Below are 25,481 nucleotides of genomic sequence, written 5' to 3'. Positions count from 1 at the left end.
TACAAGATAAAGAGACTATACTTTGCTTGTTTTAAGCACTTTGACAATTTAATGTTTTTATTCAAAACATACTGCAATAACATTGCCTGATACCATGTGACTTTGGCAAATTGTTCCACAGGAGGCTAATGATGAATATATTTCCACTCAGTAACACAGAAGTGTATCGCCTATGGTGCTTGCATCCATCATAAACATGTTTCCTCCTCATTCTCTTTTGACAGTCAGTGATGATATGGAATTAAATAGTATTCTGTGATCATTTTTTGGTCTTGAAGGTCCCCAAGATTTTGGGCATGAATTTTCCCATCTTCTTGTCTTTGGCATCTGTGTCATATTCCTCTTCACTTTGACTCGTATGATCATCTTTTTTGCAGAAGACCTCAAATCTGCTGTAGACTCGCTTTTCCTTCCGCATATTTTCCATTTTTTTCAGAAGAGTATCTCGATCCTCTGATGGTTGCCGCTGAAGATTTCGTTTCTGGCTCCCAAAACTTTCTGATCTGTGGATGTTACAGCTTTTCTCCTTCTCACCTTTCCTTTCCAAGCTTGTAGTTGACTTAGAAAGATCAGGATTGCTAGTGGATGGCAGTTGCTTGGCCAGTTCAGCTCTGTTTTTCTGACTGTTTGCAGAAATTTGTTCTAGAATTACTTTGGTATCATCACGGAGATTGCTGCTGTACAGGATATTAGCTGTGGATGAGGGAAATCTCCCCTGAGTCGGCTGGCTGCTTTTGGGAGGAAGCGGTGTTGCAAATCTTTGATTTTTTTCTTCCTCCATTATTTCCTGACAGTCCCCTATGGAAGATCGTTTAAGAGCCACAGGCTGTTTGTCAGATTTTCCACTCTCAGAAGTGGGTTCCTCCTCCAATTTCTTTTCAAGCTTTGGGTTCAATAGCTGCTTCAGTCGCAACGACCCTTTTCTTAAAAATTCCATTGGATTCTGTTCCTGTTTTGAACATTCTTCCTCAGACTTATTGAGAGAGCTGTCGGATCCTTGACTCTTAGATAAATTTTCAAGAACTGATGTGGTGCTTGTTCTAATCTGTGGTTTCTTGAGTTCTGCATTAGCTGATTTTTGAGAGTCGTCTTTGAATGTTACTCTTTCCTTCTTCTCTGGAAGGTTTAGTTTTTGAGTGTCCCCTACAAATATAAGACTCTCCTTCTCTGGAAGAGCAGGTTTATTCTCTGTAGGATAAAACCGAGATGTTAATTTGTCCACTTTGGTGCTCAAATGTGCTAGGGGGTCTTTACTCAATGTGTCAGTAAGCTGGGGGCTTACAGAAGCCATTCCAAATGCCCTGTCAACCTCGCCATGCATTTTGTAAGTACTGCAGGAGTCTTTGGAGTCTAATACCCGACTCTCCAGGATCTTGTACTGCACAGATTTGGTACATTTCTTCTCTGTGTTCTGTGACTCTTCCTGGAGGAAACTGGAAATAGCTTTGGTGTGACTGACTGTTGTTCGCTCTGTGTCTTTGCCCACAGCTTTGTACTTCTCTAAGAGTTCTGCCACTTTAGATGAGGCAGCTGTCTTTATAGTTTCATTGTCTTTTGTCAGCTCACTGGACATCTGCTCCTTTTGGATCATATGCACCTTTTCTATTGCGTTTGGCTGATCTAATTTGGCAGCACTAAAAATCAGAGAGGACCTGAGTCTTGAGCTCCTCTGGATCAAGGGATTTATTCTGGACCTAAAGGCATCTTGTTTCATTATAGATGTTTCTTCACCTACTCTATCAGGATCAGCAAATTCTTTAGCACTTTCAGTTCCTAGTGACTTGTTATTGAATGATATAGGGGATTTGAACATGGGAATGAGGTCACTTGAGTGCTTTGTGAGGGTGTCCCCGAGAACATCACTGTATGCCTCCGATTCCATGGGCATTGGGAGACCTTCTTCTGGTTCAGACTGGTAGGCACTAAGGTATGAAGAAATCCTCCAGTCACGTAACCCTGTTCTATTTTCCTGGGTACTCTTGTCTTGATCTGGGTCCTCATCTTTCTCTTGTAAAAACAGGCGTTGTTCCAGGCTTTGCTTCTGCGTAGGAGATGTCTGGCAAATGAATTTCTGTCCTATATTTTGCCGCCTTAGCATCATTCCCATGGGTCCATTGCCTGCAGGGTTCAGCTGATCAGATCCATGTCTTACTTCCCTGGAAGAATTTGAAGGCACATAATCTAGTCTCAAGGGAAAACCCTCCTGTGGAAAATTGGGTTCCAGTTCAGGGTATCTTGGTCCCTCTCCATAGTCTTCCAGTTCATTGAAGCCCGGCCTGCCCCCTCGTATTCTATCGAACAGTCCATGAGGCCTGCCATGGGGATGTTCAAACTGGTACTGATAGAACTGGTCCTTCTGAAAGTGACTGGACTGGATTTTAAATTCGTCCATGTTGTTCATGAACATCTGTCTGGCATACTGTTTGGAAGAAGCAAAATTTTCAAATGTTCCTTCTGCAAAACTGTGTCTCTTAAAAGCATCCATCTCTAGCTGCTTGGAGCGGAGAAAGCCCCTGACAGGATCCAGCTGGGAATTCTCCATTTCTACCTTTTTATACATTCGCATGGCCGACCCCTCCACAGTATGACGCAGCATGTCGTCCCGCCTGAAATTGGACAGGAAGTACCTGTCTGGATCAACTCTGTCCATAAAGGAGGGGAAAAGATTGTCCTCTCTCTGGAACATGAGGGGTGACTTCTTTGGAAAGAAAGGCATGTTATTGCCAAAGGGAGCCATGGCAAATGCGTTCTCTGCCTTTGCCAAGACATTGGCTGGAGGAACAAGAGGTTCCGACTGTGCAAACAAAATTCGGAATTCTTCATCAAAGCTGGACACCAGTTCCCCCTGGAAGATGTGTGCAATGCTTCTGTGAATCTTCTCAAAAGACCACATAAAACTACAAAGCAAAACAGAAGCAATGATAGTGCTGTCATCAAGTAATCCAGTTCACATTAAACCATTTGTTTGTCTGAGTAAAATTTCTCCTGACATTATGTGCTACTCAGGCAGCTATTCATTACACACTGGTGTTCCCAAGCCTTATCCTCAAGAATTTATTGGACATCATTGCTTTGTGGAGGATTTTACAGAGTAATAAATGACCCATGTTCTGAATAGGTCAGTCAGTATTAACAGCAGCAGAAAGACTTGAGCCCAAGGATGATTCATGCAGAGTAAACCTTCCTGCAGTTGGTTTGTGTTGCCATGCCTCCCTTCAAGCAGGGCAAAAAGAAACAAGTAGGGAACTACAGCCAGTCCACCTTACCTCAGTCCCAGGGAAGATTACGGAGCATATCATCCTGGAAGCCATTTCCAAGCACAAGAAGGACACAAGGGCAATTGGGAACTGTTAGCAGGGATTTAACCAAGGTGAATTGTGCCTGACCCAATGTGATTGCCTTCTACAGTGAGATAGGTGGCTCTGTGGACAAGGGTAGAATGGTGGATGTTGTTTCCCTTGATTTTAGCACGATTTCCACGTGGCCTTTCTACAGAAGCTAAATCAGAGCACTACAGCGCTGTAAAGGGAAAACAGGCTCAGCTGTCAGGGTCAAACCACAGCAGCCAGGAGTCTGGGTACTGCTCGTCAGGGGTCAGGACTGTGGGCAAGACTGTTTAAGATCATTATTACTGACCTGGACAGAGTGTGGGGGGACATGCACCCTCAGCAAGGTCGCAGATGACAGCAGCATGGGAGCTGGGGTAGGGGTGGGGGGTGGCACGGCTGACATGCTGGAGAGCACGGCTCACGGTCAGAGGAATCTCAACAGGCTGGAGGAACGGGCTGGTGAGAACTGCGCCAAGTTCAGCAAAAGCAAATGTAGAATCCCACACCTGCGATCGAATAGCCCATGCACCAGTATAGGCTGAGGACAAGGAGAAAACAGCTTGGCAGAAAATGACTCGTTACATGCTAAGGAAAGAGCACCCGTGAAGACCAACTATATACAGATGTGGTCTAGCCAAAGGGTGAATGGAGGTGATTATTCTCCTCCAGTCAGCACTTCTGACACTGCAGCTGGAGAATGAGTCTACTTTTAAGCTCCCTGATATGAGAAATCCATTGAGAAACTTGAGCAAGTTCAGCAGAGAGCCACCACAATGGTTAACAGGTTGAAGTGTATAAGGTGTCAGGAGAAGCCGAAAGAGCTGAAGAGAAGAATGCTAAGGGAGGTGAGAGGGGAGCACTGAGCTCGTTGTTGTCCTCCAAAACTTAAAGGGTGGTAAAATGGAGCCAGACTGTTCTTGGAGGTACACAGTAGAATAATACAAGGCAGCAGATACAGTTGTGTCAAGAGATATCACAGAATCATAGAATGCTTAAAGTTGGAAGGGGCCTCTACAGGTCATCTAGTCCAACTCTGCTGCACACTCAGGGTCACCTAGAGCACGTGGCACAGGACTGTGTGAACTGTAAAGAAAAAGAATCCTTCACAATGAGGACAATCAAACGTTGGAGTAGGCTGTGGAGTCTCCATCTCTGGAGGCATTCACAGCCCCCCTGGGTAAGGACCTGAGCAACCTGATATGATTTGGAACTTGGAACAGGGAAAGGTTGGCACTCAGTGACCTCCAGAGGTACCTTCAAAGCTGAATGACTTTATGGTTCCATGATTTTCACAGTATCCTCATCCAGAGTCATGCAGAACAACATGAATCTAAATGATCAGGTGCCTAGCTCCATTTTTCCAGATCTACATGATGAAAAAATAATCTACTTGATCATTTGAAATAGGCTAATTAAATCAAGATGCATTTTTTTAACACATAGTTTAATTTGCTTCAGAAATAAATTGAAGCCATTTTAATTTTGGATATAATTGTTAACAGAAGCCTTTAATGCCATTTAAGCATCTTCAATTTAAACTAGTATTTCTGGCTAAATTGACCTAATTTTCTTTAATTAGTTTTTGTGGACACGATCCTGTGCAGTATAGCTGCTTCCTCAAAGAGATTATTTTAACATTCCTTTGCAGTTAAATCTCAATTATCCATGTGTGGATTACCAAAATTGCAGGTCAGTTACATGAATGCATGAATATAGATTCAGACTGCCTCTGCTAAGACTTTGAGACCCATAAAGAAGACTAAAGATATAAAGATATGATGTTTAAATGGAAATAAAGAATAAAGCAAAACTTAATTTATGAAAATAGCTCACATAATACCAACTCGCAGCATCTATTTTTTTCTGTTGCTCTTTCATTTGTTTTATTTTTCACTCTGCAGGTGAATAAAACACTGAAAACATAAGCTTCAAATGCATTTTCTTGGAGTTTTTTTTTAATGGAGTCTGGGAGAAGGATTTTGACAGAGTATCTTTAGTGTGAATTTTGGTTATGAAGAGCTCTTGGTTGGTATACTAGGCTTAACAGGGATATGGCATATTCATTAATAAGACATGAGTACTTCCATATTAGTGCTAATTACTAATTCCATATTAGTAACTAGTTCTTGAAATGGAAGTGCCTAATCCTCAGTCTCTTTTTTTCACTATTTTTCTTTTGAATAAGTGGTTGGGTTAGAGTTCATTTATTATTAGGCAAGATTGGTGACACTTTTGAGTTAGGTTTAAAAATTTCCCAAAATATATCGAGTCACATAACCAGTGCCAGTCTGCATGTATTTTTTTTTGGACTTGCTACCCTTGTCAATGCTACTGTTCAGCATTGCACTTGATTTTAAAATGCATTATAATTATTGTATCTTTTATACAGATCCTTTATACCTTTGATGTTAAATAAGCTCAGCTTTGAGTATTTTGGGCTTCAGGTTCAATTGGTGTGTCAATCTCAGTTGCAAAATTTCTGTTCAGTATCCTTCAGTGAAAAGAACCCTGCCACTAATGTTCATGTGGAAATGTGACATACTGCTTTACCCAGCAACCAGCCTCTCTCACTGAAACATGGAAATGTGAAGTTGCAGAGCTGCTCACCTGTAGTTGCCACTCAGCACCACCATGCAGTCCACCAAGAGGAACTTCTCCTTCACGTGGCCTTTGAAGGACATCCCTGTGCGACAGTAGTACGTTGGGCCAGAAACTGTCCTCACCCTTAGGAACTGCAAACCAGATAAGACGCTGACTTAACTGGAAGCTGTTATTTCCCTTTTCCTGCCCCTAGTTCTTTCCCTTGCTCCTTTATTTTCCCTACCTGCCTCCCATTTTTACTTATCAGCACTAGCTATTCTGCCTGCCTACCGAACACCTACGTTGCAGGTCTTCAGCCTTCACCACTATATTGTGGTGCCAGCTCTCCTAGCTTCCCTCCTCCCGTCCTTCTAGGTTTCACCCCAGCTTTCCCTTTTTCACTCTAGGTTTTTACTCTAATGGCAGCACTCTGTCCCAAGCCACAGTCCTCTAAAGATAGGAAGGATAGAGGAGGTCTTCTGTTTGCTCACCTCCACGTAGTTCAGATTGACTCTGCATTTAGCAGCTGTATCAAGGAAAAGCTGAGAGTTCATTTCATCCAGCAGGATGTACACAGGGACTCTGCGAGCAGCAGCATCCAACACCTCAAACAGCAAATCCACGTCAGTGAAGATGTCCATCACTATGGCTACCACCTAGAGAAGGAACGCAAGGACATCACAGGTCTGGCTGGCTCATGCCCTCGCTGTGCATGTTCCCCCCACTTTACCTTCCACAGCTGAACTGCTGCGCTGCCTTTCAGTTTAGGGCCTGGGGTCTTTTTTCTTTAACATTGTGGGTTCCAGAATGGAAACAGAATTCCTGTCTTACGTACATATTCCGCAGATGAGGGTGACAAGTGAAGGAAAATCCTCACTGCTACTGAATGTCCCCTTGTTAATTAATCTGATAATCAGAGCAGGCATTTCTTGGTCACAGAACCACACAGGGAGGTTGTTGGAGATACGTGGCTGCTACAGGCCCACACCCTCTGACACATGCATGCCATTTTGGCTAACTTCCTGGCCAGTATACAGCTACGTCACCCAGCCACTATATAGCTATGTCTATGTGCTGTTAAACGGAAGGTAGCTTCAAACCTTTCCAGGATTTCCATGACCTTCCAAACTTCTTTTGTCAATGCATATAAGTATCTTTTACAACAGGGAGTAAAGAAGACGGAATCAAATTCCTCCCAGTGGTACCCAGTGAAAGGGCAAGAGGCAATGGGCACAAACTGACATGCAAGAAATTCCACTTAAAAATAATTAAAAAAAAATACTTGTAAGGATTATCAAAACTGGACCAGGTTGCTAGAAAGGTTGTGGCGTCTTCAGCTTTGGAGATATTTAAGGACAGACCCTTATTAACCTGCTATAGCTGATTCTGCTTTGAGCAGACTAGACGATCTCCAGGAAGAGATCCAACCATCCCACCCAGCCTCAACTATTCTGGGACCTCTTTGTATATTTTAGCATTGCCTTCCACAATTCTGTATTGGTTTAGACAGCAGAGGCTAGCTTTGATGCTGTAAAGGGTAACTTAAGCATACTTCCTTGCCCTCAGGTCACAGGAGCAGCTATGGGAATTAGCAGAGGGCTGGGTACATCCTGATGCCACTCTCGCACACAAACACATCTTTATCTCTGATCTAGTTTGCTTCTCGCTATCTCACCTGCTGCGCTGCTCGGATCATTCTGCGAGCCTCCTCCTTAATGCTTGGGTTGTCTGGGGGCGGTGGTTGCACAAGGGTTGTGACTTCTGTCCCTCTGAATCCAAAGACCATTGGCCAGCCCAGGTCAAGCTCAGGAACAGCAAGGTCTGAGTTCATAGGCCAGTATGTCCCAGAGGATCCATCCATGTCATTGTCACCTGGGGTGTCTGTGTTACTTTCCTGGTTGGCATATTGGGGTTTCTGGAGGTTTTGTATGATGTGATCCACCTCTGAGCTGCAAAGAAAATCAGGGGCTGCCTCCTCTGCCAGGAAGCGCTGGTAGCTTTCCTTGCCCTCTTCAGTCAGCACGTCCAGAGCCAAGCGGTAATACTCCTTGTAGTGCGGCGGCAGGTAGTTAGGGTCGAGGGGGTTATCCCCCTGCGAGGAGCTTTGAGACCGACGAGCCATGAGGCACGGGAGAGCTAGAAAAGACAACAGCAGCAATCAGGGCTGCAGCCCCAGTGCAGGGACAGCACCCTCCTCCTCATTCATGATGGCTGGGGTCATGACGGCAACGTGAAAGGGAAGAAAGCCAATGAGTGCAGAGTAACGTTAGAAAGAATCATGAAGCACTAACATAGTGAAGTGTTTTCAGGCAAAATAAGGAATAACTCAAATTAGGCAATACAGTGATGAATGAGGATGATGCATTTAACAGAATGTTCAGCTTTCTGTTTTAGGCCACAGATAGCCAAGCTCTTTTTTTTTTTTTTTTTTTTGTTGGAAAGGTGTATTTTTTAATGAAGTGTAATACTGCGGGTTATAGCTGGACTGCATTAAAACTCTTTTCTACATGATATATAAGTGTAACACAGGAGAAAACCAGAAAGCACATGCATATGTACAAATGCATCTCCAGAATTCTTAAAAAGCTGAGTGTTAATAATCACCCCAGTATATGAAGAGGAGCAAGGGTAAGGCTGGAATGCCAGCAAGTATAAAGTATCTTGCTGCTGTAAGACACATAAGGGCAAAACTCCTCTCAGGAAGTTTAATCCCTGGAAGTTTAAAGACAAGGGTCATGATTGCTCCTTCAGTTTCCCTGACTAGTTAGAAAAAAATCTGTAGTGAAGGGCATTATATTTAATATTTTAAGGCTACATATTTGTAGTTTAAGACTAAAGACAAAAATGATTTTAACCACATTTTTGGGAAGAAAAGCTTGTCATGGCACATGACACAACGTGTCACGTACTAATATCCATCTGACCTGTGAAACGTTTCAAAGCTCTTGGGCTCCTGGCCCTCAATTAATATCAATGCTCTAACACACTTTTCCTAAGGCCCCATCACTGACATTCCAGCACAGGCCTCCTTATAATCAAAAATGAGCATGGCATGCTCTCATCACCATTAATGCAAAATTCCCTCAATAGAGGCTCAGTACAATGGACGGAAGTGGCTGTTAACTGTCCTTGTCATCCAACGCAGAGGAGACTTCTGCTTCCAAAATAAGAGGGATTGCAAAGGATGTGGTAAGAAAGAAAGACATTGCAGGTCTATACTGTTGCTGTCATTAATCACTTTGAAAATAAAGCCAAAGTAGTTTGGAGGTGAAGCCTAGTGGACTTCCCTATCTGATTATCTGCCTAACACAGGCCACAGAATATCACAAGTTAGAGCGGCATCAGACAACAGAGAAAAACATGGCCTTAATATGAATATAGCAGCTGAATCCAACAGGTCCCTGTGGGAAGTGCTGCAATGGATAATTGTCTCTGCAGTTTTTGTATGTTTCTTATTTGTAGTCCAAATTATCTAGCTTTGTCCTCCCACTGCTAATTCTCATTCTTTTTGTCTTAGGAAAAAAGCAGTCCATTCTGTACCTTCGTTTTTGGTGTGCTCAAGTCATCTTTGTACTGTTCTTAACTGTTTTGGAAGTGTCTCTAGCCTTCCATTTTCAGGAAATGCTGCCTTGTCCAAGTCATTCTTGGATATTTTCTGAGACCTTTTCCTAGTTTAACATTCTTCCTGAATGATATTACAGAAAAAAAAAAAAGTAATAAGATCATTCATACTTTATGTAACAGCAACCTCCTTTTTTTCTTTTCTTTTCTTTTTTTTTCTCAGCTTATTTTCTGTGCTTTACAAGTACAAAGCTCTTAGCAGAATACCTCACCGGAATTTCATGCGTAATGTAGTTGTTACCATGCCCCATGGAGTCCCACAGCTTGTGCTGGAACCTGTGTGGTTCAACATACTCAGATACGGGATGAATAGTCATGATAGTGGTGAATTACTCATAATTCTAGCTTGCTCGGAACACTAAACGTGAGAACCAACTGCACAAAAAAAGCAGGGAGAGGAAAAGAAGCAGAAGAACTTTATAATACCAACTGGGCAATAAAAATGGCAGTAAAATGGATTTTACTGCTGATAAAAGTAAAATGATCAAACAGCCTTAATTTTATATTATATTAATATAATTATATTGATACTATTATAAATCAAGAAGGAATGAACATTTTAAAGGAAAAATATCAGCTAATGCTAAGCATTATTAGGTAAGGAATGGAGAAAACTTATGCCACTACATAAATTCAGGCAGAACTCACAAACTGAACATGTTGTGGATATGAAAGTCCGGTTCCTCACATTTCAAAAGGACTACTATATATCTGAACTATGACTCCCTAAGCTGAAGAAGTCTATTAAACATGGCCAAAGAATCATCGTCCACTTTCTGCTGCAGTACAAGAACTAAAAGGCCACCAAATGAAACTAGCAGGTAGTAGATTCAAATTGAATATCAGGAGATACTTTTTCTCAATTGAACTTACACTGCAGAACTCCTTACTACAGGGTGCTTTAGACATTAAAATTTTACAAGGATTCAAAAGGTAACTAGGGGCATGAGAGGGGGTAATGGAGGTGCCTGGGGCAAGCAGGCATCAAAAGACCCATAGCTGTGGGCAGGGAGGGGGAGAAAGATGACTGCAAGGAGAAAAGAAATTTTTGCTAGTTTTCTTAAGTGAGACTCAGGTGCAGGATGACCGCGTACTGCAGATCTCAAGTGTTACTTCTCTGGAGGTTTTATGTGAAAGAAGCGCATGGATTCATAGTACATGATAGTACATGTGTATTCAAACTTGTGCACAAAGCGCTCCCCGACGTGCAGTCTGGATGCAAGACAACTTTTTAGGCTGAAAAGCAGCAGAACAGACTACTGCAGGGCAGTCAGCAGAGCTCTTGTACAGGGAAACCATGTCCTGTGAAGTTCTCACTATGCCTTGAAGAAATCGAAGACTACATAGTTAAGAGTCATCTCATTTATATTGTATGTTTGACTTTTATAACAACAAAACCAACAAAAAAGATTTCATCCAAGTCCTCATCAGAGCTTTCTGCACAAGCTGGCTGATCATAAGACGAGGTGAGCAAGCAAGGAAAGAACTGGAGAATGGGCCTGGGGTCAGCTCCAGCACCTGCCTAGCCACGGGCACACCTGAGAGCCACCATCACCAAGTGCCCAAGAAGGCCTGTGCGGAGAGCATAGATGTGCAGCAGCACTGACACACAACACTCTTCCTTTTCCCCAGAATTTATGGCTGGAAAGGTAAATCAGGAACCAAAGGGGGAAGCGGGAGGAGTGAGTGGTTCTTACAATAGGTGGAGGAAGGAGGGGCACTTATTTTTCCAATGGATTTGTGGCGGTAAATATATTAATGAATAAGCATGAAAATTATTATCAGTGAAGAAACAAGTGTGATGAAAAAGTAAAGTATTCCTTACCCTTTTTCCTGGGCCACTGGCCACAGGGGGAAAGCAAACATAGAGCCGACGGGGCTGCCTGTCCCATGGCCCCGGTGAGGCGGGACAGGCCCTGCGGGGACATGGTGCTGGGGGCCGTTGGGAGAGGGGCCCGGGGGGCAGCACGTGGAGACACGGCCACGCAGCCAGACCGAGAGCCGGCGCTGCGAGGGCACTGCCGCCTGGCACCTGCCGGCTGCCATTTTGCTGCATGTGCGGGAGGGACGCGGCTTCCTCCGCAGCAGTGGGGCCATCGCCCTGCGCGCTGCCCAGCCCTGCGCAGGGAGATGGCTGCGAGCGCGAGCCAGGCCCAGTGAGAGCCAGGGCCCGGCGAGGCCCAGGCCGGCCTCCTCCCCTGGCAGGGCCCGGGGCGGGGAAAGCCGCTCTCCGGGTGTCACCTGCACGGTGAAAACAGGCGGTGAGGGTGGAGCAAACACCTGAACTGGATTCCACTAGACACCGGCACACCAGCCATCCTGCAGCTGAATAAGGAGGCTGAAAAACCTGCGCTGCCACCCTGTCTGGCTCACGAGGAGAGAACTGAGCAAGAGGACGCTGTGTCTTGCTTGAGACAGCTCCTTTTGCTTAGAAGTCAAAGCTGAGAAACCCTCACGAAGGGCAGGATGCCCTGCAGCCCCCAACCGAGGGTGCCCTTCCTGCAGGGCCGCTGGTGAGGCCGCGCTGGCAGAGCCTCCACATCTTGCAGGAGCAGACCTCTCCCTCAGGTAGCTTTAAATTTTTCCAAAATAGATCCAGCTAGCTGAGTTCTGTGAAATGACACACAAAACGATGTTCCTGCAAGCACAGAGCCATTAACTAACAACTCATGTGTTGCAAGGATGTGAAGACAAGTTACTAAAAAGTGAGTACAACAAATTTAACATCTCCCTTAGTGTGTTTGAACTTTCTGCTGGTAGCAAGGCCAAGCAGGAAAGCTGCACAAATGAATTCTTTCCCGCCGCCCCCAACCACCAAGTTCCCATATAAGCCCCCTGAGGCTAGATGTGAGGAAATTCTCCAGTTGGTCACATTTTTGTATAGCTTTCATTTGCTTTGATCTTTCCAAATAGACCCCCTGCAGGTAGTTCAGGAAGGCTCTGAAGATCACCTGCTTCATGTCCCCAGTTTCTCATAGCTTGCTTGGAGCAGTGGTCGTGACCCTTGTCAGCAGCTTGCTCTGCACACATGGGTGAAGTAGTGCACAGTGTGTGCAATGGGTTTGGTGCCCCTGGGTAGTGCCAGGCTCGTGCCACACAGAATGTCTATGCATGTGCAGGGGGGCTGATGTGTCAGGACACGTCACGGCTGTGAGGACAGTATGTGGAAGCATAAGGAGCAATTTCAGCACTGCCTACAGACCCTCGCATGCACTGGGCTCACTTTTCCTCACAGAATTCTGGATAGAAAAAGCTTTCATGCTAACTAAGTAGCACTTTCATTTTAAAAATCTCTTAAATTTCTGCATCACTTTGGAGAAAAATAACATACTAAATAGGGTTCTGGGGAGTGAAAGCACTGGGGCTATTCTGCAGAATTATCTGAAACGCATTCAGAAAGATAGAGCAGAACAAGTATCCAGGCTTCACATTCACGCAAAACAGAAAACTGATGGTCTACTGATATGGATTTAAAGTCTGGAGAATATAAACAGTCTTGAGAGCAAATGACTATGTGCGCATCAGTAAAGAAAGGTTATAGCCCTGTGGAAAGATTATAGATACAGAATGATTTCAAAATCAACCAAAGAGTTGAAGAGGCGGAAGTTCCTGCATCTCAGGAGAAAAAGCTCCAGAAATGCAGATGTGTTTATCTGTTGCTTCAGTCAAGCACACGGATTGCTGATTTCCTCTTCCAAAAGGACACTGTAGGGTCAGAATTTTGTTTATGGAAACAGTGCTCAGGTTTATTCTATATTCCAGTTTTCCTTGAATGTACCAATCTAGAGTGCTTTCTACAAAGGGAGTGGCTGTTAGCATTTATAAAGCTAGTAAAATGTTTAAATAATGAGTAAGGTGATGAGATGCATTTTGTATGTTTTCTTCATACTGTAGAATTCTTTAATTCCCTGATCTGTAGCAAGGACATAATAGGTCTTGCATGAAATATGCTGTTTTTTTCTCTATGTCATTGTTATGGTTGTTTGTATGGTCTGGTCCTACCTCCCGTAGGTCTATTTTCATTATGCCACTTGCAACCCTAAAAAGTTGGGGAATATCCTGTGAAGAAATAGCCTAAGTATAGCTATCATCTAGATAGCTAGCTAGGCCAATCATCTCCCTCTACCTCCTCGTATGCTGCTACCTACAGTGAACATATTCAGTACTTCACATGACAAGAGATGCACAAAGTGACTGAGACTCTCTGGGTTGTCTTCTAAAATAGTTCCCTGACTGCCAGTTTGAGCAGAAGGGGAGAAGTTAGCTGCAGCCCCATATATTATTTTCTGTCACTGTGGCGAAAGTGTAAGTGCATCTCAGTAAATAAGTAAAACTGCGAAAGCAAACAAGGTAGCTGCTGGAAATGCCAGTTCACTGTGATGTATGGGAGTCACCTCAGCTTTTGGACTCCATGCATGTCTTTGCAAGGACACCTCTGCTAACGTCCATCTTGCAGAGTTTATATCTAGATTATTTTTGCTTTTAGTTAACATATTAGTTCTTTTTTTTTTTTCCTAAGTCAGGACTGTTGGGAACAGTTATCTGAAACTCGCAGAATTCAGAGCTACTGGTTCATATTTGATGTTAAGCTGCCGACTCCAAGGCTGGGTCTCTAGTTCTTGGTCAAATAATCCATCATTTGATTAATAGCTCCCCTACAAATTAGTTAAAAATATAACACGGTGTGTATGGCTAATATTTGTTTGTAATATGGAGGTTTCTAGACACACAGGAGACCTGGTAAGAGCAAAATGAAGGAAATATTTGGCAAAAGCAGCAAAGTTTGGGAGAGAGCTCAGTGAAATGGATAACCCATGTGGACTTGTACTTGCTTTAGTGGTTAAGGTTCTCATTAAAGTTAGATGGCAACTCTTTGTTTCTCTTCTTTGGCTCCTTTAGTGTGAGCTCACTGAATACCCTGTTCTACTTCCTGAGACAGAAGATTGCGGCTCACACTATTTATTGATATTTTAAATGATGGCTGCATTTTTCTGCAAGATTATGGTAGCATCTAAAACAGGACAAAAAAAAAGGAATTGCCTCCTTTCTTGACAGTAACTGGCAAATATGATTTTTTTAGCTTTCATTCACCTCAGGAAAAAAAAAAAAAAGGTTGATTTGTGGAAATCTGACCTACCATACCAGTCAAAGAAACTGAGTCACAGACTGAGGGTATACCACACAGATAAGGGAGCCTGCTTTTAATAGAGAAATTTATTTATTTACAGGTTTATTTATTTAATTGGTTGAACACTTTTTTTTTTGGCTAGTCTCAGTTTACAAAATGACACAAACTAGGAGGAAACTGGTGAAAACTGAAGCCACTAGAAAAGAATAACGTGTGGCACCATCATGTCACTCTCAGAGACTTTTATAAAGGGTAATGAGATATTCTGTACCCCAGTTATGATTCAGGAACTAAATTTCATAGGACTAAAGGGGAAGAGCCCATATAAATGATCTGTTCCAGCTTCTGCACTTGTGGGCAACCACCTGGCCAAAGTATCCGCCAAACAGTTCAAAAGCATCCCTGAAACATCCCTCCTTCCGTTCACATGACAAGTACTGAAAAAAAATAAAACCTTTAGTATAAAAGCCCCAAAGCCATCAAACCCACAATGTACAAATAGAAGGAAACATGAAAGATCAAGCTAACCACCAAAGTCCTTCACACCTTCAACAGCTGCAACTTCAGGAAAAACATCCCAGAAATAGCACTGCCCTAATGTTGTAAAAGAAAGCAAAGCGCTCCTACTAAGCCCAGCCAGTATGACCTGGAAACAACTCCTTTCCTGTCATCCAATCCAGCAATTACTTTAAGCCTGAATTTATGAGCTGAACACACCAGAAAGGGACCTGCTTTAAGATCACTAAGCATGCTAGCAGATGCCACTAATTATCCTATCACTAGAGCTGTCTGATTACGTTGCTTCAGAGAAAGATGGAAAGAAAACCTCCAGTTTCTTCTAACCTCTGTCAGCACCTCTTCCCCCTGAAGCCTTGGATAAATTAAAATAAATAAAGTGCACATAAACTGCTGGGGAGCAATGCAGGTCGTCAGTATCATTTGGGATGCCCTCGGGCGTCCGGACTGGCCTCCAGCTGCTGGTCCAGAGCAGTGTCTCTCTCGCAGGGCTTGTGCCACGTGTGCCATGTTTGCGCCACCCTAAGGCACCGCACATGACACTAGACACCTCGTTTATGAACCTGGATCGCTCACCACGAGTTCACAGACTAAATGTGTCTAAAATGTTTACATGCAAAATAATTGTCCTGTATTCCCCTCATATCTGATGGAGAACAAGATGAGATTCACGTTCTAGCATAAATGCTTGTATTTGGCTAAGTTTTTTTCTCAGTCCTTCTCCTGGAGAGACTAAAATTTCCAAAGCTTCAGTGCTCAGTCTTCACTTCCAAGACTGCCTTCATCCTGTCATACATTCCCTTCTATTCAGATCTCTCTTGAAACTTTAAAGATCTTTTACCAGAATCTGCCCAGGAAGTGGTTCCAGAACTTCACTCCTCTGATGATACTTTGATGATATACTCCTTGGATAAATAAACTGGAGGAAGTTTTTTACTTTTTCAGTTGTATTTTGAAAGTACAACTTGGTGTTTTTTGCCCTTCTTCCATAGTAGGGCAGATCAGTCCCATATGACTTGAGGCATCTCCAACACAATCCCACGATTGTCTGATTCCTGCTACACCTACAAAAAGTCTAGGGAACAAAGTCAAGTGAGTATTTACCTTATATTAAAGCAGACACCTACATGGGGCTGATGAGTCCCACCGTCACCGTACAATGTTTTATGAAGCATCAATTTGCTTTGACAAATTTTTGTACTCTGTTCAAGGTTGATCTCAAAACACAAGTCCTACAGTATGAGATTTGATTATCACTTGTGTTTTACTACATATATGGAGTACAATAGGCGTGATTAGCCTGCAGCAGGCAACCCTGCTGGACGCCAGACTGACCAGTAGAGCAGAGCAGGGAAGTGAAGATACAAAGGACAGAGCCAGTAAATCTGTCAGCCTGGACACTCCTGTGTGTGCCCTTGTACACACAGGCAATAGCATTTCGCCCAGTAACTATATGTAAGCATCTATTTGAGAAAGTTATATTTTTGGTTTAAAAATACCAGACAGCTGTGAGTCAACCATTTTCCTAGCGAGCCATTTAATTCTCCATTTATCCCACTGCAGTGAAAATGCATCTTATAACAAAGCCAATTTACACTAACTTCAGATATTAGCTGTGTTATAATGCCTCTATTACCAAAACAGAAAAAAAAAAACCTGTATCAGATCTTTTTGTCTTTTCAAGCACAGTGTAAATCTCTTCTTAACTTCCTCCATGATAAACTTAATAGATTTTTCTGTTTATAAGGCTTGTTTCCTGTCCCTGGACAATGTGACTGTGACTAGCAAACTGTGATTAGCAAATAAAGGTCTTCATAAAATTAACTTGTACTACTACTGACCAGAAAAGGTAGAATAACTGACTCATCAATTCTATAATTACAGCCTTCATTCATGCTTTCCGTACATTGTTTTCTACCTGACTATATTAAAATGCAATTCATCAGTTTCCTCAAACTTTATCTTATCTCTGAACTTTTTCAGTCTATTTAATGATTATGTGAATATTTTACTAAAATACTGAGCAGCACTAGACAAAGATTCAGTTGCTAGTAAGTCTGAAAAAATGAGCATTATTAGTACCTTCTCCTTAATAATTGATGATAGTTCATTAACTGTCTAATATAAGACCAGTAAATCTGCATAATCTATGTTTTTTAATCATATTTCAGAAATCAGTACTTTAGATGATTTAGAGAAGTCAACGCTTACTATAATAAACATACAGACACCTTTACCAGCCAAAACTGGTCAGGCCAAAGAAGGCTGGTGCAGTTTGACAGGATCTATCTTCCTGACTTTTTTAGCCTGATATACCATCATTTCATCCCATATGTGCTGTTTCCTAACAGGATGTGTATTATATATTGCACAATTCACCTTTTCTATGTTGTTAGGAGTGTTATTTCTCTGTCTAGAAGTGAGTCACTCTCATAGCTGGGATTTATTTTCTTTCTGATACCCTTCAAACAAATCTTGTCTTGATACTGCCCTGAACCATGACAGCCATTCTTCCCTGCAGTTCTCTGCATGCCATAACATTTTTTATATACTTAAGAGCAGTCAATATAAATAAGATACCATTGGCTGCCTTTTTTGATAGAAGTGTTCAATATTTTCACTGTATTTTTGAGAAACAAGATGATTATGACAAGAATGAGATGAACAGACTCTAGTTAAGATTCAGGTAGATAATATGGCAGACTTTTACAGTTGTGATAATTAAATAGTAGAACAATTTTCTGACAGAAATGTGATTCTTTCCTGTCAAGACTGAATGTCTTTAGCACAGGATAAAAACAGAGTTACATTTTATAGTTTCTTATACTAATAGGCAGTTTAGATTATCTAATCATCTATTCTGCCTTTGTTATCTAATTCTTATTACAAAGATGCTGAAGGGGCTTTTTAACCACACCCATACCTGCCTGGTTAGTGATGAGTGCTTTTGGCATCATGTAATTTCTGTAAAAGAATTCTGAAAAGAAGCAACTATATTAGAATTTTATTGTTGTCTATGAATTCTATGTCTTCTTCTTCTGTTAGGAAAATCAGAACATCTCGATTTACTGTATTCCTTGTTTTATCATGCCCCTTAGAATCACAGAATCATTATGGTCGGAAAAGACCTTCAAGATCATGAAGCCCAACCTTGTTCATCTTGTCCCCACTGTGATAATATCAATCTATTCAGTTTCTCTTACTGAGCATTTTCCAATGTATCTAAGAAATACTATTGTATTGTTCTTTTCTTTTTGACAGCTTCCCTGTTACCTTTGAATTCTGCAATATCAGCGTTAGGATGAAATCACCATTATTGTATATGATTTCAGAGATGAGTCCACACTGCTGAATTGTATGATAAGCATTGTTTTTCTACACCATTAGCTATGGTATTCTTAAGGCTATAGCATCTTGTCTCTTTTCGATTCCCCTGTAGCAATGTCAGTACAGTCTGCAACTTCATCCAGGTCGCCCTTTTTCTGTGATTTCTAAATTATTTAGCTGAATGCCATAAGTCAGACAAGTAGATCAATATTTTCCTCTGTGTAATTATTTTGCACTGGCGGCACATAGTGTCATTTTCATTACACTCACCTTTCAGCTAGCTTGCTTATTTTTTTTCCAATATTCTCTAGAGTTACGATTATTACTACTTATTTTCAATAATCTCTGTGAGAGATCTTGTCAAAGGCCTTTTGAGAGACTTCTATCCACTAACATGGTTTTATTATATTCAACCAGCTAACAACTGGCTGCATATGAATTCAGGATCAAATTAGCAAAGCTAAGGGACACAAGCAGAGTGACCCACAGTAACTGCCCTACACTTCCCTTGCTGTAAATGAAAGACAATTTCTTCTTCAGCAAGCGAGAGCTATACAGGCTCCTTTTCTTTTGAATCTGCTCCTTGTTCCCTGTTCTATGCTTTGAACAGAAGAATCAATATTTATTGCTCCTCATTTTATACATCCCTGTCAAGTATCTCTTTTTCTAGATGGAAGAGCCTAATCTTCTGTTGCTTCTTTTATGGAAACTGCTCAAATATGGACAGTTTCCATACGGATATGGAAACAACATATCCCTATGGATATGGAAACATCAAATACTGTATGTATTTCATGATCTTCTAGTCTATTTTTGCCTCTGAATTTGTTTCACTCCTACTATAACCTGTTTTGAGATGGTGGGGCTGGAACTGCAAGATGAAGGTGAAACAGAGATTAATATAGAGCAGTGTAATGTTTTATGCTCGATTCCTTCCTGATAGTAGCTTTTTGCCTAGTTGTTAGTTGCTTTTTGACTACTATGGAGTAAAGCGAATCCTACTGATTTACAAGATAGCATTATTATGCTTTGATTTTTGCTTTTAGCCCTGCGGTCACTGAAATGTCCCCAGTGACCACCAATTAATTTTTCGGAAACCTTAGAGTTAGGCTACAGGAAAGCAGCCTTGCTGATTTGATTACAGTTACAGTAAGAGACTCTAATCAAGAGTCATGACACCATTGTGTCAGATGAGGTACTAGCAATTATTAAATTGGCTTTTTACTTAAGAAGGTCTCATAATGAGGGCTGCATTAGAAATGCTAAATGAATGAAAGAGAAAAAAATATCTGGGGGGGGTAGTAAAAAGGAACAACTGGGAAATGTGAAAATTTAGCACTGTGCATACAATTACTTGTGCAATTAAGTGGTCTATAGCCACTGTACTACAACAAAGGGAGATTTGATGAACAAACGTTTTGATAGAGTTTGCCAACATAAGGAGAAGCATAGGGAAACTTCACCCGAAAGACATGTGAAGTAACTGGCATCAGGCAGAGGGAGAATAGGTTTGACAGGGCATTTCATGCTGCACTATGAAGAGCACATGGAAACACATATGGAATTTGTGAACTTATTTTTAAAGAGACCATCCTTCACTTATCATTTCAGACCAGTTACCACGCTGGTTTCCATCTCTGTTATACAAATGATACAATATTTTGCATTTACTATCCTTCTGACTTTGCAGTCATTCAGAATCGGTATTTCATAGAGTGAGAGCAAAGAAAAACAGTGATTCACAGTGCCCTCTCTCCACCTGTTCTCAAAGGCTGTTAGAGTTCTTCGTCATTTTTTGTAGTTCTCTGCTATTCTAAACAATTATTTCATAAAAGTAGGCTCAAAAATTTGTAAATCCCAAAAGCACCGGTCATAAATCAGGATATTATCTTATTAGCAAATGAACTGGCAAACTACAAAATTTGGCTCCTTCTCAAGTGATCTGTCCTCTAAGTAGAATATAAGGGGCAACAGTGAACACAGACATATATGGGGAGGGATGTATAAAGAAACAAACATTCAGTACATTAGCTTCTTAGAGGTTATTTGTACATGTTAATATGAGACAGCTGTTTTTGTTCAGGAGAAGCTCAAGAAGAACAATAATAAGGCAGCTTTGTAGCTGTTTATGAGTAGCTACTCCCATGCTTAGGGGCAGTGGATAAAGGAGGGAGCACGAAGGAGCTTGTTGAAAACTTAACAAGTAGGAGATGGAGGCTGATACACTGGGCTGATGAGAAGCAAGATGAAGTGAAGGTCTCTTGGCAGCGAAGTCTCTCTCACCCATCTACTTGGGCCCTTCCAAAGAGACGCGGTTGGTTGCTCCGGCGCCACTGCACCTGTGTACAAGGACTCCTGACAAAATCACCCCTCTACGCAGCCCAAAAAACACTGGCAGGAAGAAATAGGAGAGAATAGAGCATGAATCTATCACTGTGCTTTTTCTGAGTAGGGAGTCTCCTAGGGAAATTTCCCTTAGGCTTGGCGTGAGGCCTGTCCAGATTGGTGTAATTGGGAGTGACTTTTTTTGGTTTGATATTCATCTCAAGCATTTAGTTTTGTGATTGACAAAAGCTATTAAACCAATAAAAATTGCTCTCTTCATACTAAAGAAAGAGGAATTTCACTTCTCTTAATTCACCTCCATCCCAGGTGTGAATCAAGTGTGATCTTCCTTCAAGTTGAGGGTCTCAATATTTTTCAGCTTAAGCAAAGGAAAATTAGCTCAGTGTTTCCTTTTTCTCTCATCTGCAGCTGCTTGGTGCCAGCTCCTCCTGATGTCTCAGCACCTCAGGCTGTCTCTATCTCCCTGCCCAGTGCTGACTCTGGTGCTTGTTGTGACGTGTTTTGCCGGCACAGCGAGTTCCCAGCCTGCCTCTCTCAACGATCGCTCCCTGGCTGGACCTGCTCCTCTGCTTCGAGACACTCCCAGAAGTGGAGGCCTTTGCAGCGCTAAATGCGCCAGCGGAGGGAACTGCCTGAGATGCAGCAAGGGCTGCATAATCCCCTCTAGTCAAAGGTGTCTCTGCCTGAGACCCTCATGCTCCTTTGCAAATACACGCACAGTTTGCTGGGCTTACATGTCTTTTCATTGACCAGGACAGCAGCAAGAAGGGAAGGGTGGCAGACAGAAGAGTTAATTTAGCCTGCTTCACTCCACATACAGCCACAAACTCCCTGTGTGCTGTGAACGCATGTGAGTGACAAACTCGAAGTGATGTGACAGCTGAAGAAGCAGAAAGAGGTGTCTGTCCTGGAGTAAAATGTAGAACTGTGATTTCCAATCTGTGGTCCAGCAGGTAGGAGTAAATGGTCCACAAATGGTCCACACAGCCATGTTGAATGACATCCCATACATCTCTTTATGGTGGCCTGTGAAAAATGTTCACGTTTCCAGAATTTCTGGAGTCACCGAAGTTTGTAAACCAATGACTTAAGCAATTACATTTGATAAAGTAGAAAAAAAAGTTATAAGAACAGGTTGCTAGTATTCTGCTGACTTTAGGAGACAACAGCAATACTGAAAGTAAAACTGCTTGGACAGACATTGTGACGATAAGAGGAAAAACATGGGATGGAAAATCTGAGTTGCAATGAAGAAAATGCTGTACTAGGGCTTAGGGCTTAAGGGGGCTTTTTAGCTCTGCTCTAGGTGATAGAGAGCCTGCCAGTGCTTTCTAATCAGCAGCTTCTAAGCTTGCTGATTAACCTGTATTAATTCTGACAACTACGTGCATTTTTTTTCTGGAAGCTCTTCCTGCACATTCTAGTTTTCTCTATTAAGGATTTAATTTCTATTGATAAAATATCTCTCAGTTTAAGGCCTCTTACTTGCCAGGCGCACAGCCATGTGTATGTAGCACTTTCAGCTCAGCAGCATACCCCAGAATTTCCCGATTAACCAAAACATGCGGCCATGGAGGCTCTCCAAGAGCTGTGGCAAAGGATGCCAGAGCACCCTAGAGACTCCAGTGCCTTCCTATGGGGTGTTGTTTCAAGCAAGGCTCAGACACATTCCCCAAAACAATCTAGGGAAATGTGGCTGTTGTTTTGAATTAGGCTCTTTCTTGGCTACCATGTCTGCTAAGTCCTCACAATTACTTTTCCCCTTTTGATGTTTCTTTCTGTACTTCCTGCTGAAGTCTGTGTTCTCTGTGCTTGAACTGTATCTAGGCTCAAAACCTTCGTGTGTTACTATTAAAAGTTCTTTTTGGAAGATGAAAATATGGAATTTGCTTTTCCTGTTACAGTGCCATGTAAAAAACACATAGCTTTCTCTTCTGGTCATCTGACCAGCCTCTACTGACCGCCCTGAATTACAGCATCTGAGGGAAGGCAGTCCTGTTCTTCACACTGCATAGTTTTGCACAAATCACAGACATCATTTTGAAAAAAGGATATAGCTGCCTGCTATAGTCTAGGAGTTTCATTCTCTCTGAAGTCATGGTCATCAGGTGAGAAATTGCTTCAATACATTTAATCAAGTCAATCATTGAATATCCACAGATTACAGTTTCATCTTCCATATTACATGCATTTGCCAGCTCACTCTGGGAACTGGCCAAATAAACTCTTCATGGTCCAAGAGGGGTAGTGAATGTACTGACTGCTAGAGGCAGGAGGCAGAGCAGAGCAGGAGGCTGGTCAGCATATGAGAACCACTGCTCGCCTCTCACTCACCTCTGCTTTTGAGTCAGTGCAAAGGATCCACAAAAAAAATCTGCTGGAGAATCAGGAAATTAGCCAGACATTTAGAATGTCCAAAGATCTTCCTACAGGCCAGAGGAAGAGAAAAGTAGTCGAAAAATTACATGTCATAATTTTCCTTGTGAAGTGGTTGTTGAGACAGCATGTCAATCTTAACTGTCTTATGCAATAGTTTGCTGTGGCAAGTGTAAATCCAAAATGCAGACAGCCACTAGGGAAAAACCTGCTGTTCACAGCTAGCCGCTTTCTGAACACTGAGACAAAGCTGGGGAAATTAAATTCTGCATGCAAACAGGCCTCTACAGAAAGCAGATTACCTAAAGAGACAGCAACACTCAGGAAAAGCTTACGCTATTTCAATCAATCCCCTTCATGTGGATTTGTATTTATAAAGCACAAATGCAAAGAAGTCCATAATAGAAAGGAATAGCAAGGAAAGGACCAGCAGTGTAAGATATGATTTGCCGAAGGGGATTCCTCACTGCATGCTGCCTTTGGCCTTGTACCCTACTCCCCCTACCAAATTAGATTGTAGAAACCCACTCATGAAGCTGTTTCATTAGGGCAGGGCAATCCTGCCAAATGGGGCCTGATAAACAGTTCAAAAGCATTCCATTTACTCATAAAATACTAAGAAGTCAAATTACACAAGATTTTGAAGTGCATTTTAGCTGCTTACAAAGTTGTGAGTATGTGAAAACTGAGCTATAGAACAGAGGTGCTTCTGTCCTGAACAGTGACACTGCCCTGGCATAATCATACCAGACACCAGACTGTGGTGTGTGACAGTTTCCTATTTTTCCCTTTGACATGCAATTTCCCCTGCAAGCACAGTGACTTAACTTTTTTTTTTTTTTTTTCCCATCAAATATCATCATTTCCCCAGCCAAGTGACAACAAATACAGTTCTTAGCCTCTCCAGCGCAACTCTCTAAAGCACCTCGGATAAAAGGGAGTACACAGAAAAAAAAAAAAAAATCCCCACACTGAAGCTCTTCTGTAGACCTGTAATGGTGGAGATGGTGAAGGTATGCTATGTTTTTTTTTTTTTTTCTGCTTGCTATTTTACTCCTTATCCAATGAATACACGTATTACTGTAGGTTGTACAGAGCAGTCTGGGGCCAGCAGTGTCCTGCACTGCGTTTATCACTACCCTGCTTATTACAATCGTTACTCATTTATCTTTGGCCTTTATCACAGAGAAACTTACTGCAATTTTCATAAATTAAATATTTTCATCAAAAGAATGCCAGTATAGGTATTCGTCATCTCCAAGCACCTCCTCCACTCCTAACTGTTCCAGAAAATCGAGAACCTGGGTCCTCAGGCCAGACAAAAGCCGTAATTGAACTCTGTTGACCCTAATCAATTTAGAGTGCCAGGAACACAAGACTTTCCCCTTCCTCTCTGTGCACACACTGAACCTCAGCTCTGTCAGGGAAGCTCGTATCTGTGGAAAAAAAGTTAGTGAGTCTCTGCGCGTGTGTCTGTGCATGCATGTGTCCTTACGCAGCTGCCTGTGCCCTTGCATGTACGTGCACGAATGTGTGTGTCGCTGCTTGCAGGCCATGTCAGCAGGCAGCAACACACCCAAGCATGTGGAGCGAGGTCAGGGCGAGCACAGGAGCAGTGGGCCGCGGTCGCTGTTTCTTGTCTCTTGCCTCCTCGCGCCTTGGCCTTTCCAGACCTACCACCAGCAAGGTCCTCTGAGCGCCCCGAGCAGCCCTCCCTACAGCGTTTCCTGCTCCAGGAGGAGGCCAACTCAGCTCCAACTTGGGAAATGGGGTCAGGCTGCCCAACCTCCTTCCAAGGACAGGGATAAGCTTGAAAATACCCACTCCTCATTTTTTTCCCAAAGGGAATGGGGCGCAAGTTTGGTGAGGTGCTCACGGAGCGGCTTTGCTCAGGCAGCCTGAGAACGGGCAGGTCTCTTCCCTCGCCAGCCATGACGGTGCCATCTCCGCTGCAACCCGCGCCCTCCGCCCTTGCCGCTGCCACCTCCTGCGAGGACTGCCAGTCCCAGCATGGCGGTCGGGCATGGCTAACAGCTCCTGCTGCCGGAGCCTTCCCCCTTGACCAGCCACGTCTGCCCCGCGCCACTCACAGAGCCCCTGTCCCACATCCCGCACAGCCAGGGCTGCCTGCAGGCACGACAGGGCCTGCCGGCCGCTGCCGGCAGCCCAGGGGCCGCTCAGGTGGCCAGGAGGGGCCCGCCTGTCTCCTACCTTCTCCGGTGAGCCAGGGCAGGTGGTGGGTCGCGCTCTCCGGCTCT

The 25,481-nt window shown here is 42.8% G+C and overlaps 1 protein-coding gene across 1 annotated transcript; it reads right to left on the bottom strand.

Annotated features, from left to right (window-relative positions):
- Window positions 1-25,481, bottom strand: SACK1H (scaffolding CK1 anchoring protein H). The gene is made up of 5 exons (XM_010211272.2): window positions 25,435-25,481; window positions 7,585-8,045; window positions 6,401-6,565; window positions 5,937-6,061; window positions 1-2,897 (listed from the first exon to the last, which is right to left on the bottom strand). The coding sequence occupies exons 2-5, from the start codon at window positions 8,029-8,031 to the stop codon at window positions 260-262; spliced, it is 3,375 nt and encodes a 1,124-aa protein (XP_010209574.2). The 5' UTR covers window positions 8,032-8,045; window positions 25,435-25,481; the 3' UTR covers window positions 1-259.

This window comes from Tinamus guttatus, unplaced genomic scaffold, assembly GCF_059628265.1.
Source record: "Tinamus guttatus ecotype Peru unplaced genomic scaffold, ASM5962826v1 Tinamus_guttatus_pri_ptg000056l, whole genome shotgun sequence".
In the NCBI taxonomy this organism is placed as follows: domain Eukaryota; kingdom Metazoa; phylum Chordata; class Aves; order Tinamiformes; family Tinamidae; genus Tinamus; species Tinamus guttatus.
Note: the sequence above shows the minus strand (reverse complement) of the source record. Positions and strands in the feature narration are given on the sequence as shown.